The sequence below is a fragment of the Camponotus vicinus genome, unplaced genomic scaffold, assembly GCF_025532165.1.
Source record: "Camponotus vicinus isolate PSW18456_S1 unplaced genomic scaffold, iyCamVici1.0 SCAF_1, whole genome shotgun sequence".
Classification (NCBI taxonomy): Eukaryota; Metazoa; Arthropoda; class Insecta; order Hymenoptera; family Formicidae; genus Camponotus; species Camponotus vicinus.
The window spans coordinates 36,526,212-36,543,840 of record NW_028141945.1 but is presented as its reverse complement, the minus strand read 5'-3'; the positions used below and the strand labels follow the sequence as shown (position 1 = coordinate 36,543,840).

Sequence of the window (17,629 nt, the reverse complement as noted above, 5' to 3'; positions counted from 1 at the left end):
GATACTTTATGCTTTATGAAATTTTTTACTGGCAAAAGTCTAAAGCAAACTTTGCAAAATCTATTTGAATATCTCGACTTGATTGATGAGGATACGTTCAATGCAAATTTATCCTTTTCTCCAATGTCTAAATACACATATATATGTAACAATCGGTTTGCGAGATGATCCTAATCGAGCATCGAGCCTTTCGATCCAAATATGCGTGGAGGGGGAGGAGAGGGGAGGGGGAATCGTTCTCGCGCCGCGATTCGTTCGCGTGCGAACCTGCGAAGCATAAAGTAACTCGCCGACAGTCGCAACGGACGGAACCGGATCTCGAGAGACCGCATGCCACATGGTACATGGTGCTAGCAATGGCTGACGAAATCGCGAAGCAGGCGTTGCTGAATCGCGTGAAAGAGCAGGGCGAGGCAGTACGACGATTGAAAGCTGCACAGGCCGATAAAACGCAAGTACGCACTCATCCTTCTTTTTTCCCTCCCTCTCTTCCACGCAAGAATCTCGATGCGTTCCGTCATCGTGACAGATGTCACTCGCCTTTCTCTTTCTCCTCGTGCTCTGCTTCCTTGTGCTCGATTGCAGATTCTGTAATCGTATCCCCTTCACTCTCTTTTGCGAAATACGCTCGAAATCGATTTTCATCGAAGAGCGTTTCACTTTTTTTATCTTGTGTGTTTTTATACTCGCTTTCTTTTCACGTAGTTGATTCGTACTTTTCGTTCACATTTCTTTATAGTATATTAGGTCTATTAATTCTTTTTGCACTCCCTAAATTTCGTTTTCTTTTTTCACATAAATTCTATATGCATAGCAAATAACCATTTTCTTCATTATTTTGGGATAAAAAAGTGGGAAAAATGTAAACAGATTAGCATTTATGATAATAGACATGACAATAGACATGATGTAGCACAATAGTAATTTTATTGATCAGATGCAAAGAATGGATTGCTTCCTTAATTTATATACTACTGGTATATATTTCTTTTGAGAGACATCTTGTTTCTCAGGGATACAGAGAGCAGTCTAATATAAATGTTGAGTTAGAGAGCTTAAACAATGATTTTGCGGATGTCAGCTACGTGTGTGGTTGGTGGCCAACATCCAAAGATACTGAACTATTTGACAAGTTGAATGTCATTTGTAACGATGAACTTGCAAGGTGGCCTTATCTAAACAGATGGCATGTTAACATGAAAAGCTTTACTCAAGAAGAACGCCTAGCATTTCCTTCTGCGGAAGCACCATTCACTTCCCTGGCAGAAAAAATCGATCTACTAAAGATTACTCTCTATGTTACCAAAGATATGCTAGATAAAAAGGTGAGGCAGTCGGTTGCTTGCAAGCAGAGCTGCCATAAATTATTGCATCATTGTGAGAAACAAGTATTTGATTTCTCTAGCTAGAACATTGATGATTGCATGACCGAATAATATGGATATAATTTATAGCAAACATTTTGAGAAATTTCTACAAAATGACTTATGTTTTTTGAATATAACTCAAATAATTATGTATATTTCCCAAAAATTTATAAATAGTTTGCAACAAATATTTATTAAAGAAAGAATTAAAAATAATATTCTTAATGGTTAATGGCAATAATTAATGGCAACCCCTTGCTAGCTTGCTTACTGATATTATCTCTGCTGTTTGAACTAGTTTGATAAATCAACATTGAGGAGGCTTTTCTTCTCTTTTATTCCGGTTGCCTTGTAATTCCTTCACCCATTTGTGATGTTACGCCTGATATGCAACAATTCTTTCTCCATCGTATGGAAATGCAATCGCAACATGCTGATGTCGACTACGCCACAGGTACATTTTCGGCTATCGTACCCTGTCAAAACGAGATCGTCATCACATTCCATATATTAATGCATTTGTTTGCTTGTTCATAGATAGCGGAGGAAGTCACCAAATTATTGGATTTGAAAGCGCAACTAGAAAATCGTGAAGAAAATGGTTGTTCTCACAAACTCATCCTTAAAACGCCTAAAGGCACAAGGGATTATAATCCGGAGCAAATGGCATTGCGATTGGGAGTATTGGAAAAAATAATATCAGTATTCAAGCGTCACGGTGCGGAGACCATAGATACACCTGTATTCGAGCTGAAGGTGAAGATTATTATTAATAATAGATTACTATTAATAATGCAATAATTTAATCATATCGGTCTCATACTGACTTTATTTGTTGCTGTGCAGGATGTTTTGACAGGTAAATATGGTGAAGATTCCAAGCTCATTTATGATTTGAAGGATCAAGGCGGCGAGATCCTCGCACTTAGATATGATTTAACAGTTCCTTTCGCGAGGTATCTAGCTATGAATAAAATATCCTCCATTAAAAGGTATCATATTGCTAAGGTTTATCGAAGAGATAACCCAGCTACAACAAAAGGCAGATATAGAGAATTTTATCAATGTGTAAGCATATCTGCTAAAATTACCCTCCATATATATTTTGTGTACGTTTTAATTAATGTTAATATTTTTTCAAGGATTTCGATATCGCTGGCCAGTACGATCCTATGCTACCGGATGCGGAATGTATTCGGGTTATGTCTGAAGCACTGCAGATGCTAAATCTGGAATCATATTTAATTAAAGTTAATCATAGATCTTTGCTGGACGGTATCTTTGCTGCATGTGGAGTTCCACAGAGCAAGTTCCGCAGTATCTGCTCTGCTGTAGATAAATTAGATAAAAGTCCATGGGAGGAAGTGAAGAAAGAAATGATAGAGGAAAAGGGATTAGACGAGCATATTGCCGATAAGATCGGCAACTACGTCTCCCAATCCGGCGGAGTCGAACTGATAACCGAATTGAGAAAAGACAAAGAACTAATGAGACAATCTGCTGCTGTGCAAGGCTTAGATTCCATGGAACTGTTATTGAAGTATTGCAGTATCTACAAAGTCCTAGATAAAATTAAGTTTGATCTGAGTCTTGCAAGAGGACTCGATTACTACACGGGTGTTATTTACGAAGCTGTATTGTGTGGTATGCATATATTTGTACATATATATCAATCTTTTTAAATGTTTTTTTGTATTATGTGAAATATTTGTAAATTATTGCAAAGTAATTCTGTGACAAAATATCAATATAATACTCAATATAATTTCTTATAGATGATGGCATTGATGTGGGAAGTATAGCGGGCGGCGGCCGTTACGATAATTTAGTGGGAATGTTCGACAATAAGAATAAAAATGTACCTTGTGTCGGTGTGTCTCTGGGCGTGGAGCGAATATTCAGCGTTCTAGAAGCAAGATTAGCTAACAAGGGCCTGAAAACACGCACTACCGAGATCGAAGTGTTTGTGGCGAGCGCGCAGAAAAATTTGCATGAGCCAAGAATGAAGATACTGGTGGATTTGTGGGAAGCTGGAGTGAAAGCGGAACAATCCTACAAGAAAAACGCTAAACTCTTGGCGCAGTTGCAACACTGTGAGGAAAACAAGATTCCATTGGCAATAATCATCGGAGAAAGTGAACTAGCGAAGGGCGAAGTTACGTTGAGAATCGTCTCGAGTCGGGAAGAGATTCGCGTGCCACGTAGCAATCTCATCGAAGAAATACGAAAGCTATTAAAAACATTATCGTAGCATGCCAATTATGGTTTTTTCGTATACGTGTTTCTCGCTGTCGAGAGAAGAACATCAGTACAACAAAATATTTATATTGCATTTTAGTTTTATTCTCCATACAACTTGCACACATTGAAAAAAATTTATTTATTCACGCGCAAATCTATTTGTGTATTACTTTACATAATAGATCGTTACTTCGTCGAGTGATAAGTTCCTTGTCACTGGTATAGATGCTAAACCGTACAATAAGTAAATGCATGAAAAAGTGTGATGACACTTTATATTCGTGAATATATCACGTGGATAATTTCCACATGGATAATTTTTCAACCGAATTTCTCCGGATTTTATAATAATAAATCATAATTCATAGCTTTCGAGCTCTATCGTCTGAAAAACCAAATATATCTTCATAATTTATTCTACAAGAACTTAAAAATAAAACGTTACGCATTTCATGAAACATGCGCGTTCCTAACTTTATTACATTCAAAAACGTCAATTTCAAGATTTAGGGAAATAAATATGGTTACGAGTGACTGTGATAAATATACAGTCACGAGATCGCTGATAATGTTTGAACTGCGATACGAGATATTAATTACTTCGACCATTCAATATAACAAATTTTAATGGATTCTAGATTCAAAGAGAAAAATTCTTTGATATCTAACTATCTGTCGATATATTTCCTTAATAATCTATTTAATATCAATTTTTTTCTAAATAACATTATTTTATCATTAATTCACATTAAATATCGAGGATATGTTATTTTCGTTATATCACAGTCTTCGATATACTTAAAAACTAAAACTTACTAATTTACATATAATATATAAATTAATTTACTTCTAATAATTATCGTCATTAATATTATTTTTTTCTGTTTAATCTTTTATAAAATATATATCTCTTTTCATTTCTCTAAAAAAATGTATTTGATTGTCTGAAGAATTAGATATCTTGTACATTGTACATAATAAAATTAATCTTCTGTAAAATTGGTAAACTATAAAATTGCATCTTTTTCAGCAGTTGTCTATTGATGCGTCAATGTAAAATTATATTTCTTTTCTCTACCTACATAATTTCTCCTAGTTCTTAACAATTAAATATAGCCTTTCAAGGCAAAATATGAATTCGTCTAATACTATAATAGAAGATTCTCAAAAACTAATATAAAATATAACAATATCATTTTTTATACATAGATGTGGAGTCTATTTTAACAAAAATATTAATTATGTCTATAATATTGCTTATATCTTGGATTATTAATGTTTTAATATTTTTGACAACAAAAATCGAAAAAACTCCAAATTTCTCTACTTTTAATTTTTAAATTCTTCATAGCCTGAAGTCTTTCTTCATTTCTCATGAGGTTTTTCAATTTTAATTTCGGTCAAGTCTGCGTCTTTTGTTTGACCGGACCTTGTCATAACTCTGTATCGCTCGAAAGGATCGGTCGTTGGTTTTTCTATCGTTGCTTGTAGCAGTGGTTTATAAAAATCTATCGACACACTAGGCTTTTTACTCGATTCTGGAAAATTTTCGCTACTCGAAAACTTCGCTTCTTGAGGTTCATCTAAATTATCAATTATACACATATCATTCTGCTTCTCCATTTTGAGTGAAGTGTCCTTGATATTCACATTCGTCTGTTGCATTTCCTTTTGAGCTGTTTTATCCAATGTATCATTTACCAATTTTTTATCAGGGGATCTTGATTTGTAAATCGGCTGATAAACTGATGTAAAATTGCTATTTCCTTGAGATCTCTCATCTTCGAGTATATTTGAAACCTTGGATTCATTCAACGCCGCGGATGGCTCATCAGAAATTCTGAGGGAACAGGATTTAATCGATGAGGGTACGTTTTCCTGATTCCTCCACGAGGAAGTTTGCTCATCTTTCGAATTTTCGAGTTCATTTTTCGAAGTCATATTTATCTCCTCTGCCGGTGACATGATTGTTACTGTTTTCTGATTCAGATTGCTCAATTTACTAACGTCTACAAACTTGTTAGTAGTATCCATGGCGAGGGGGCTAATTGGATTAGTGCTTTTCTCGCGTATGTCGGAGTAAACATCGCTAAGACTGAAAGCTCTAACGCGACGACGTAAATTCATTTGACTGATCTGTCGCTGTAGCATACCAGCTTTCCACCTCGGCAATGGTTTTGGCGTGTGTAACGGCGTAGATGCGCTTGTCGCATTCGGTTGCGGGTTGAGTTGAGCAGATCTTATGGAGAAACGTTGATTATCGAGCGGCTGCTTGATCGGTGATGAAATTCCTGGTGGTCCTTCCATGTTGACCAGTGGTTCTTTTGGTGACACAGAAATGAAGGGTTCCATCGAGACATAAGGTTCTTGCAGATTTCGATTATCCATCTTCTGAGAAAGTCGTAGCTAAAAAGATTCGCGTTTTATTAAATTTGTATGCTTACAGAAAAATTAAAATTTTTCAGAAATGTTTATGAGGAATTTAACAATTATAAAATTTTCAAAATTTATGCTTTATATTTCCTATAAAAAAATAATAACTTAAACTTACTGATGACCGTAGCGATGCATAATCAGGTGGCGTGGGAGAATTCACTGGAGTCTTCACCGGCCTCAAAGAGAATCTTCTAGGTTTCACAGCACTGCTTTCCTTCCTCATATAAGACGTAGGTGTAGTAGAGCCGTTCTCAGTCATTTTAAGAGATACTTTTCTGCTCGACTGATACGATTGCGCTTCTGTAACAGTATTCTGATTGCTTTGAGTTGCCGAATCCGAATCAGGTGTATTCGGTGAAAACAGGGTGAACAGACTGGGCAGCTTGGGTGGATTCAAGCAGGCTGTTCCTAATTTTCTCTTAGGTTTAGCAACGCATTCGTCGGGGACCGTTCCTACTCTTGTATGAAGAGCAGTCAACGCTCTAAGAAAATCTGCCAAACTCGTTTCTTCCAACAAATTGTTGTTCTCCAGATAATTCGGCAGATTGCAGCCAGTATGTGTATAATAATTCGGCGTTTTCGATATCGAATCGTAGTATGAAGGTAATGGACTTTCATTTAAATATGAAGGTAATGGACTGACCGGATTATTCTGTCGATTGCTATCGTCCATTTCAGTTACCTTCTCCGTAGGACCGACATCCGATACCCTTTTACTCCTAAAGTGTTTCTTCCACCTGGGGAAGAAATTTTTAGGCGCGGTAATCGGCAAAGACAGTGACGGGAACTTCTTGTACGGCTTATTATTGTTTGAGGGTAGCGAGGCAACCGTGTTGCGAGCCTTCATCAATTCCTGCAACTTTGTCGAGGCTGCTGGACCGGACCAAGTCCATTCGGTGTTCTGATTAACATAATCATCTTTCGCATAGTCTTTGGCAAGTCGCATTTCGCTGGCAGCTCTAGATCGAGGCTTGGCAAACGGGAACTTCTCGCCGCCAATTGTCCACTGAGTGTTGTTGGTCAGACCTTGATCAATTGGTTTGCTTTGCTGCATCTCGTTCTGGGCGTCGACCTGTTTCAATTGATCCTCGGTTTGATCCCAGTCATCCCGTGGAGGAATGTAACCGAGGACGTTTACTAAACGTGCTAATAATTCTGCTGGTTGCACTATGGCGTGTGAGGCAAACGTCGCAGTCTTGTCTATCCTTTGAAGATCTGTCTCAGATACCACGTGTGTCAATTGAGCCTGTACGAATAATACGTAAATTATTTGAGATATTACAATATTTAAAAAGAGATTGTAATGTATTATTAATGCGTGTAATGTAAAAATCATAAAAAAGATATAAATTATAAGGAAAATAAATCGCGTACCATTGGTACCACTTCGCTGTTAGCTCGTCGTCGCGGATGTGGTATAGTATTGTCCACATATCCACCAATTATCAAATTTCGTAGGTCCGGGAAGCTATTGCTACGTGAGAATTTCATCGGAGGTATTTCATAATCGCATTCGTCAACGTATATTCTCTGATAAGAAAAATGATAGCCGTTAGCAATCAATATTAAATAAACAATGAGCATAATCAATGTGTAAACAATTTCATTAGTAATATAATATATAATATATTATGTAAAAAAATTTTTGATAATTAACATCTATGAATTCATCGCATTGTTAAAAACATTCGAAGTTAAAAAATAAGTATTAAGTATAATTAAAAATAAAATTACGCTTAACAAATAATTGATACTTTTATCTTAAAAAATGAGTTCATAAAGATTTGAAGCATATCTATTTAGAAAGAAACGATATAAAGAAAAGTAAAAGTATTTTTAAGAAGAAATGTGTTGCACAGATGAAAATATTTTTGCGACAAGCGAAAATATATATGCGGTTGCTTAAGAATGTCTGGACCAAGTTAAGAAGGTCACTTACTTTGACCTTAGAGAGCTGTAACTCGTTAAAAACGCGACGCAGGTAGTTGACCTCTTTGTTAAACTCGTTCCAAATCTTACTCTGCGTATGCTTGAGATTCATCGCTAGTTTATGTTCGAGCCTCGTGATTTTTTTGCTACGCATACCGCGAGCGATGAACGTCATTATCATGACGATGTAACCCAGCCCGAAGGAGATCCAGAAAATCAAGAATATCTTGTACATGATGAAGAATGGGCCGCTTCCCTTTGTATCGTCCTGACCTACGAAACAGGGAATTGAAAGTAAAATATCTCTTCTCCATTTATTTTTATTTTTTTTTTAAATTGCATTTAGAAACAAAATTTCCCCAATAAATTTTTATCAGCTTTTAATTCACAAAAGATTATTAAATTTAAAAATATCAGCTTTGAATAACTTTGAATAATTTTTATTTGATTTTCGTGGATATATATTCTAATTATACATTTTTTCATTAGAGTATTATTTTCTGATTTATCGTATTTTTTCATATTTCAATATTTTAATTGATTGCTGTAAATAAATAACTTTACTTTTTAATTTATGACTTTACTCTTTATTTATGTATGCAGAATTACTTACGTATTAAGATCTGCTTCCCACGTGAACGTGTAATGATTGAAAACATTTGTCTTTTAAAATGTAAGTTCGTAGATTGCTTGATTTGCTTGATTGATATATGTGATAAGAAAGAAAAAGAGGGAGTGCAAATATCTATATAGTATATACTGTATGTACTATATAGTATATACTATATCAATCAATATCAAATATATACTATGTCAATAATCAAAAAAGCTAATAAAATTTATCAAATATTGTACTCAAGTGGCCCAGTATCATTAAATCAAATCGATGTTTAAATTCTGAACTTTATACTATATTCATCATTGAGGATAAAAATGTCTCATACAATGTAATAAATCTATATCTCTCCAATTTTTTCTCAAAAATAAATTAAATATTGATTTTAATTTTCTAGAATTTCAAAATATCCGTCTTAAAATTTTTTAAACATTTCTCTCTCACTCACTCACTCACACTCTCTCTCTCTCTCTCTCTCTCTCTCTCTCTCTCTCTCTCTCTCTCTCTCTCTCTCTCTCGCTCTCTCTCTCGCTCTCTCTCTATTATCTGCAGATACGTAAAATAAAATAGAATATTTCTTTAATCGCAAAAAATATTAATCTCATCGTATTATATTTTATCATTATGCCACAGTTCAAATAGATATTATGAATGATATAAATAAACAATACACCATTAAATGCAAAAATGGACATTGCATTTCTGAGAAGTGTCTTAAGAGCTCGCAGTTTTGCAACTCGTCACGCGGTTATAAACAAAATCTTAATGTTGAAAACAATTAGTCACATTCCGCGCATGTCCGAGAAACGATAAGATAGAATAATTACCCGCCACGAGATCGCCAAAACCGATGGTCGTGAGTGTGACGAAGGCGTAATAAACCGACTGATCGTAGGTCCAGCCCTCGTAATATGTGAATAAGAGCGCTGGGAAGAAGATGAACATGACGAAGCCGGGTGTCAGGTACATGAGAATCTGCGCGGCCAGGCCCACCTTATGCGTCTCAAACGGCGTTGGTTTCTTAGAGGAGTAATCAGACGACGATTGGCCGTTCTTGTAGGATTTGTACTTTTGATGAGCCTTGATAAACACTTGGCCGAAAAATTCACCCAACTGCGTTAGCAGGATCCCGTTCATCGGGATGCCTATTATACCGTAGAAGATCATCAGGATTCGGCTATATATGTTTGTGGGTGCTAGATTACCGTATCCTGTATAATAAATTATAAATTTATAATTTCGAAAGAATAAACAAGAATAAACAAGAACAGATATCAAAACAAAGATCACACTAATTCAAGAAATCTAATAATTAAAAAAATTAAATATCTAAAAATTGCGCTTTTATAGAAGAGGAAAATGTTTGCGTGAAAAATTTTTTAGACATTTTAATTAAAGAATAAGCATTTTTTTTTCAAATTATTATGTTGCCTAAATTTTTTTAATTGGGATATGTATAATTTTATTTAAAAAAAAAGAGAAAAGAGATGCTTATTTTTTAATTAAAATGTCTAAAAAATTTTTCACCCAAACATTTTGCTTTTTTAAAAATGTCTTTTAAGACCGCCTTTGTGTGATTCGACAGATAAATATTAATGTAAACAATAGATTTTGTAATTGCAAATAATTAATTCCAGAGAAAAAATGTCGCAAATCCATAGTACAATCTCTTCAGAAAAAAACCGATTCTTGATACGATCATATATTTAAAAATGGAGAAATTAAGAAATTAAGAAATTAAGAATTTTAGATATATGTTATACATTTAATTTGAATACTTTGACCGATATGTACCGATGGTGCTGACGACTGTATAAGCGAAGTAGAAGCTATTATAGAAATTCCATTGAGGATGATCTTCATCCTCATCGCTATAATTGTGTACTGACTTGCCGCAGTATTGGGTGAGCCTATCGAGAATATCATTTTGATCGTGCACAATACTGGGCACGTAATGCTGCTGAAGTAACTCTGAAAAGAATTATACGTGTTTGAGATGCAAATTTACCATTGTGGATGATCTTATAATCTATTTCACAGCATCTACTCGCGTCCGCTGAGAGATAATCCTTCTTTCATCTTTTCGAACGGAGTCATTTTCGGAGACAATAACGCGCTATCTTATCAGCTGATATTTGTCATTTTATATTGCCCGTTTGTATAAATCTTGCCTGGACCTTCCACGCGCACAAATGCAATCGGAATGCAAATCTCGCTGTATTAAGGCTAACAAGATATAAGCGTACAACGTATTTTTGTTATTATAGAAGAAAAATAAATAATTTTTTACAGTTATGTCTGTGTTTACGTGTATTCATAGATACATCATAGAACACACACATACACAGATTTGAAAAAGGGCAAATGTTGTGAAAACGGATATCGTCGTTTTCGGTTCGATTGCGATAATTTTGACGGGAGCGGTCAATGAGATGACAATTTCGTAACCAATCGAGCCTCCTAATGACACTGACACTGGCCGTCAACTCTAACGATGATTCTTTAGTTCGCGACATTGTCATCAACGGGAGCTATTTAAATACTGCCCTTTCTTGCATTAACAATAATACCGAACACAATCGTGCATACAAAACCCAATGACATCAAACAGTCGCGACGACTTTCCGGCTATTTATGAAATTACGGTTACAAAAGATTCTATGTGTTTGGCATAATTACATCTTTAGTGATTTTTGTAAAGTTAAACTCTTTCAAGAATCCAATAACTTAAGAACTCTTAAAAGAACTTAATTTAGCAAAAAAAAGAATCCAAATTTTATATAAATTCTGAAAGTCGCGATTTCGAAGTAGAATCAAAATCGAATATTAATATGTAAGATCCTATTATTTTTTATGATCAAATATCTATAAAATAATGTTCCATTATTTTTAATTTTTATATCCAATATTCGCGCGAAGACTCGAAAAATATCCAATATCGAAAATCAATACACTGGAGAGACTTATGACTTGTAAACATTCTAGTCTTATCATGCTCTGGCATATTTAAACTTCTTATTTTAGGACCAATTTATCGTTGCTTCGACATATTTAAACTTTTTATTTTAGGAACAATTGTATTAAATTGAACGAAATTTTTTATATCTGTTTATATTGTGATAAAATTTACGATTTAGAAAGCGACAAGCAATCATCCACTTTCAAGGCTGCACTGGTGTAACTTCGATCAATGACAACTGTCTTGCTTTAAGACGCTAGATGCATAAGATATTTCGTTAGCAAACGCATATCGGAAGTTTCAAATGTTTTACACGTCGGACTCGTCTTCTACGACCGTGTGGTACCAAGCATTAATTGCATTATTATCGCTAAAATCTCGAAACGTATCGCAAGTGACCGCGTAATGATCAGCTGATTAATGGCGAATACATTAGACAGATACGATAACCCGATATCTTCATGCTATTAGGATATTTTTAAATTAATATCTAGCCCGTGACTGTACATTTTAAAAGTTTTGACGATAATAAAATCTCAAGAGTATTTTTCCGCTTCAATAAAGCTTGTCAATTAAAATAATTTTCAAAAATCAGAATACTTCGTTATTTTATTCCTACTATTAATAATGAATAATAGTAGATAAGCGTGACATATATAGAATGCACGTGAAATGAATTCATTTCTCCTTAGCTAATTGTCAAGGTAGTTTACGCTCGACGCTAATTTTGAACCTTTAACATTAAATATGTTTGTATTCTTTGTCCTCGAATTATTATAATTATCAGAGAAAATTTATCAATCTATTAAGTTAAATTTACATTTTATGAAATTATCTATCTATCAGTTTATTTGAATTTAAAAATTGTACTTACTTTTTAAAAATCTAATTTTTAAAAAATCCTTTATATTCTCACAATCATATATAATTAAAGCATTAGTCATGCAACATTTTCATAAAGAAGTTCATTTTCAAAAAGAAATTGATTTTCAAAAATCAATTGGAAAATGTAAATGAAACATAATCTCGAAAATCGATTTGCGGTGTCTGTCAAATAATACATCAATGCAATTGCGCCGATAAATATGCAGAAATAATGACTTCTTGATGGATTAAAGACGACGCGATTTTCGCGCGAGATAATCGATACAGAGAAAGTGATTGTCGTTATCGTTCTTACCGTTAATCTCTTTGCGTTCTTCTTTAGCTAGGCGGATCCTGTCTCTCTCGGGGGGACTTTCGATGCGATAGAAAATAAAGGCGCCGAGCAGCAGGTACGCAAGGAACAACATCAGCAGCATCAGCCATTGCTTCTTGGACATTCTCGAATGTTGCCGGCGAGATATTGAAATCTGGCGTGAATCAGACAATCACAAGGGGATGATGGCTCGTTAGATCATCAGATCGATTCATCGGATTCATCAGAGATAATCATAATGTCTTCGGCGAAGCGACGGAGTTACGAATGCGTATTCTTTACATAATTTCCGGTGGTGAAGCTAAACCAACATCACAAGTGTCACAAGCGCACTAAGGTTCTCCCGCGAGGAGCGGCTCTCTTTTACAATTTTTTCGTACCGATCGTCGTGTCGTATTGATTATCACGAACTCTCACGATGGCATGTTATCATACCGCTGTCCGATATCTTCGATCCGTCGAGAAGTCTTTCTACCGATCTAGACACTACGTCATCATCGTAGCTACACCTCGCTGTTAAGTACCCGGAAAACTGTGATTAAAAAATCGCATGAATTTGATTGATAGATTGATACTTGAGAAGGAAAAATATGCAAAAATTTAAATTTGCGTACGCGAGAAAAGAATATTACAATCACGGTATTAATTTAATTTTTTAAATCAATAGTGTGTCGGGGTAAATGTTGTACGAAGTAATTAATTCATCGAAAATCTCAAAAATAAATATCATATTAGATAAATTAGACACTTTTTCATCCTCTAAAATGTAATGATATATAAAATGAGTCCACAAAAATTCGCTATGCATCCCATATTTACCCGAAATGAGATTCTATCCGGCGCACCTTCGACGGCGAATTACGAAAACCCTTCCTTCGACAATGTCTGGTTGCGCAATGCGCTCGGTCTCTACAAGCGAACACCATATATCCCACCGGCCTGCCTGCCGATCATGGATCGTAATAGCGATCCACGTGGATCGTAATAGCGATCGATTTTTGCATTCGCGAGGATAATTTACGGCGTGAAACAACACAGACGTGTCTCTTTCTCAAGTTCACATCTCCTGTCTGGTCTCATGACTCGTGCCGGTTTAAGCGCATCATATGCGAATTTGCATAAACGCATTGCATAGCTCGAAATAGTATAAAGTATTCCAGGATTGGCGGAAAGTCATATGAGATCATATGAGAGTTGCTTATTGTGAGATCGAGAGCTAATTTTTCGTTTAGCGATGTAAAACAAAAGATTGACATTTAATCTCTTAGTTAAGAATCGAATAAAAAAAATTGCTAAATTAAATTAATTAAAATTATCGTAACAAGATAAGCGTATATCCACTTCAAGTTAGAGACGAAATAATATTTTATATTAATTTAGAACGTGGCGCAGAAAATTGACATATAATATAATGACGTACAATATAATGAAAGAAAAAATGTGACAATAGTCGAGTAATCATTTGTCTTGATCCTCTTATGTGTATATAAGATATCCATAAATATAGTTTATGACGTACGAGGACTACAATGTCTTAACATGTCGATCATTATTTGCTAATAATGTCAATGTGGACGTCGCTTGTTTGTACTCGCATGAGAAAATTCACATTCGCTGCGAGCAGAGATCAGGGGCTCCTCGCAACGAAGAAACTTTACAATTCGGGCCCCCTTCCGCGCAAAAATATCATTCGGTCTTGTTGAACAAAATTGGGAGATATTAATAAAAATTGGAGAATATTAATGAAAAAAATAAATAGATATTTTTCGCGAGAACGTATTCTATTTTAACTGAAGAATTCATTCCTCACGCTTCGCTTCGTCGGAGAATTACCAAGTTACTGGGCCCCTTTGTATTTTACTCGCAATGAAAGAATAATACGTCAAATGTCGCGAACCTTCGGCGACGTTAACAACTATACATCACGCTAGTGTCGATTATCGCTTCTAATTGTCGAGATAAATTTACGGGCGCGTTTCACGCACGTCAATTTCCTTTATTCGCGAAATAGCATAAATGACAACCAAGTCACACCATTCTTTCCTCGAATATAGTTTATTGGTAATACTTATAATATGTTTAGTTAAAATGAGAAATATGATTCACCCCAAAAATAGATAGTACTAAAGATAAAATGTTATTACTCCCTAATTAGTTAAAGCAAAATTGTAACAATTTTTCTCATACTAATTTTTATTTAATGAAATAATTTCGAATTTTTAATAAAATAATTTTATAATTTAAAAAATTCAAAAAAGAATACAAGATATAAATTCAAAAAACCGAGGGTAGAAAGTTGCAAGTGCGCACCTTTAAAATAAATTAAACAAAGAAATACGCAAACAAATATTTAATATAATAATACTTATTCAAAAATTGAAAAACTTTACCTAAATGAAATTTTTATTTTAGGAAATATGTATTATATACACATCACAAATTACAACGATTTTTTTATGACGTGAATTTATCGCCTTGTTACATTACTTCTGAGTAATTGTATTTAAAAGCTTTGATTGGAGTTTATTTTATGTCATTATACTCTAATTTATAGAGCTATTACGAAAGAGCTACTGCGTCAAAACGTTTTAAACTCATTCGCCTTTATTTCTCAGATGCAGAGATCTTACTTGGTAACAAAACTACAATACTATATCGCATCTCATCGCAATTCGGCAATAATTATGAATCTTACGCGGAGTCTGTAACTTTGAAGCATAAATGACACACTTTGATGTGAGCAGGTTGAAATGATTAGTTGAACAGACAATGTTTTACGACGGCGTTTTAACTCGAATAATTTTATGGCTGTTAACGGTCACTTAACAACTGTTATTATCTTCCATTTACTGCTCACGTCGTGTCGGTCACGGTTGCGGTTAAAATATACCGATATTAATGCACGTGCGGTAATTAGTCAACAATTAATGTATAAAATAGTTTGTCGAGAAGAAATATGAAATATTAATCAGGTGTCTCTTACCTATCGCACAATTAATTAAATTGTAATAATTTTACATCTTAGAAAAAGATTGAATGTTAGTATTTATCGGAAATTACAATAATTACATTATTAAACGATAATGTCAGCACTTTAAGATAAAAAGATCATAAAAAATTGTACTTTTTAAAAAAATAATTTCCTTTATGCATAAACTTTATATATATTAATCTCGTAAAATTAAAAAATATATATATATTTAAAAAATAAATTTTTGTTATTAAATTATCCTAAAATATTAAATAAAGATTAAATAAAAAATCTCAATACCGCTATTAATTTGAAAAGCTTATTTAAAAGTAGTTTTGTCACTTCTTAAATAATATCTGACGTCCAAATAACGCTCGTTTCTTTATATTCAAATGAATAATATTACAAAAATGATGTATTCTTCAATAAATCATGCTATTTTCATCATATTAATTAACACAAACATATGTCCAATATAAATCATTAAAGTCGATTAAAAAATGTGAGACAGTAAACATCACAAGATAGCATTACGCGTAATCGTAGTTATATAGCAGCAATCGAATTACAGAAATCGTAATTATTGGCTAAGAGAATTGATAGGTTCTTTTTTGTTTTAACACTTCAGCGATAACGTCATGATTGACACTGATATGTTATCAATTATTTTTTCACATTTCTTGTTTCACATTTTCCATTAATCGATACACGGCTACCGGATTTAATAACTTTTAAACATACTCTCGATTATTCTTCATTTTAAGTATATTTTTTATGAAAATATAAATTTGTATTAGAAATTATATTATTCAATAAATTTAATATTATTTTGATTCAATATAAAATATAGATACACTTTGAATTTGCAAGCATTGACTTTTTATTGATGCTAAATGTAAAAAATTACATATTTTAATAAAACATTATGTATTAATGGAATGCAATAATATATATATATATTCATTACGTAACATCGAATTAATTCACTTTACATTAATATAGTAAATAATTATAAAATAATACATTCTGTCTCTGGAAAGCATATTTAAAACATACTTATCTAATTATATATTACACGTTGTAATACTAATCTATCAATGGAAGTAATATTTTTTATCAAAATAGATTCATTATCAATATAGTGCGTAATATCAATTTTCATATGAATAAGAGATCATCTTGATATTAGATATGATATAATAGATATCTGTGAATTCAAATTAATACATATTAAACGTGAATTCTTAAAATGATAACGTTTAAGTACATAAAAAAGAAAATGTTCAATATCAACACAGTAGTTAGTTCCTAAAAAATACTATTTCCTTTTAATCCTTATCAGCTTATTTAATTATTTGATACTCACTTGTCTTCTTGATTACATACTGTTTAAATTTGTAGCACATATTTGCATTAAGTCGAGTAGCTACATTTTATAACAAGATTTGCAACTGAGAAATTTTGAATCATTCTTACGCGACAAAATAAAATTCTAGAAATAGTAGCATAGAAATTAGTTATTGACCTTGTCAATAAAAAATTAAATATTATTTGTAGGATTAACGGATCAACACGGTCGAGTACTTGGTCGAATGAAGACTATCCGTAATCGAGAGCAGCACTATGCGAAAGATTGTGAGATGGTGGGAGGATCGAAAAAAATAGTTCATTCTCTAAAGTTCATTAAAATTATCTTCTTAACAGTTTATCTTATATATTAACAGTGTTCATTAAAATTATCTTCTTAAAAACAGTTAAAAATATAGAGAATAGAAAAATATAGAACTAAAAATATAGGCGCTATAAAAATATAGAGCATAGAAAAAAATGCCTTTAATATAAATTTAAAAAATAATTTAGTAAACTTTTTCGAGAGATAGATATAGGATCAGTATAGGAAAGAACTAAATAA

At 33.4% G+C, this 17,629-nt stretch overlaps 2 protein-coding genes across 9 annotated transcripts; one reads left to right on the top strand and one right to left on the bottom strand.

Annotated features, from left to right (window-relative positions):
- The first annotated feature begins 243 nt into the window (after positions 1 to 243).
- Positions 244 to 4,667, top strand: Hisrs (histidine--tRNA ligase). 2 transcript variants are annotated; one of them, XM_083087673.1, is made up of 6 exons: positions 244 to 455; positions 1,014 to 1,325; positions 1,905 to 2,123; positions 2,214 to 2,435; positions 2,510 to 3,011; positions 3,143 to 4,667. In XM_083087673.1, exons 1-6 carry the CDS (start codon positions 345 to 347, stop codon positions 3,616 to 3,618), a joined length of 1,842 nt encoding a protein of 613 aa, XP_082943799.1. In that variant the 5' UTR covers positions 244 to 344; the 3' UTR covers positions 3,619 to 4,667. The 2 variants fall into 2 exon arrangements, with proteins under 2 accessions (XP_082943799.1, XP_082943804.1); XM_083087678.1 differs by lacking the exon at positions 1,014 to 1,325 and having other exon boundaries at positions 247 to 455.
- Positions 3,689 to 17,341, bottom strand: Ork1 (open rectifier K[+] channel 1). 7 transcript variants are annotated; one of them, XM_083087619.1, is made up of 9 exons: positions 17,084 to 17,341; positions 13,566 to 13,655; positions 12,729 to 13,278; positions 10,384 to 10,560; positions 9,417 to 9,800; positions 7,984 to 8,246; positions 7,419 to 7,574; positions 6,160 to 7,290; positions 3,689 to 6,014 (listed from the first exon to the last, which is right to left on the bottom strand). In XM_083087619.1, exons 3-9 carry the CDS (start codon positions 12,868 to 12,870, stop codon positions 4,974 to 4,976), a joined length of 3,294 nt encoding a protein of 1,097 aa, XP_082943745.1. In that variant the 5' UTR covers positions 12,871 to 13,278; positions 13,566 to 13,655; positions 17,084 to 17,341; the 3' UTR covers positions 3,689 to 4,973. The 7 variants fall into 7 exon arrangements, with proteins under 7 accessions (XP_082943745.1, XP_082943768.1, XP_082943737.1 ...); XM_083087642.1 differs by lacking the exon at positions 13,566 to 13,655 and having other exon boundaries at positions 12,729 to 13,047; positions 13,127 to 13,278; XM_083087611.1 differs by lacking the exon at positions 13,566 to 13,655.
- Positions 17,342 to 17,629: the final 288 nt, after the last annotated feature.

Bases quoted from the DNA above. Each gene is read 5' to 3' on its own strand.
- Hisrs (XM_083087673.1), top strand. From the start codon at position 345: ATGGTGCTAGCAATGGCTGACGAAATCGCGAAGCAGGCGTTGCTGAAT. The intron at 2,436-2,509 runs GTAAGCATATCT...TATTTTTTCAAG, and splicing joins ATAGAGAATTTTATCAATGT to GATTTCGATATCGCTGGCCA. The intron at 3,012-3,142 runs GTATGCATATAT...AATTTCTTATAG, and splicing joins TTACGAAGCTGTATTGTGTG to ATGATGGCATTGATGTGGGA.
- Ork1 (XM_083087619.1), bottom strand. From the start codon at position 12,870: ATGTCCAAGAAGCAATGGCTGATGCTGCTGATGTTGTTCCTTGCGTAC. The intron at 7,575-7,983 runs GTAAGTGACCTT...TTTTCTTATCAG, and splicing joins TACAGCTCTCTAAGGTCAAA to AGAATATACGTTGACGAATG. The intron at 6,015-6,159 runs GTAAGTTTAAGT...GAATCTTTTTAG, and splicing joins ATGCATCGCTACGGTCATCA to CTACGACTTTCTCAGAAGAT.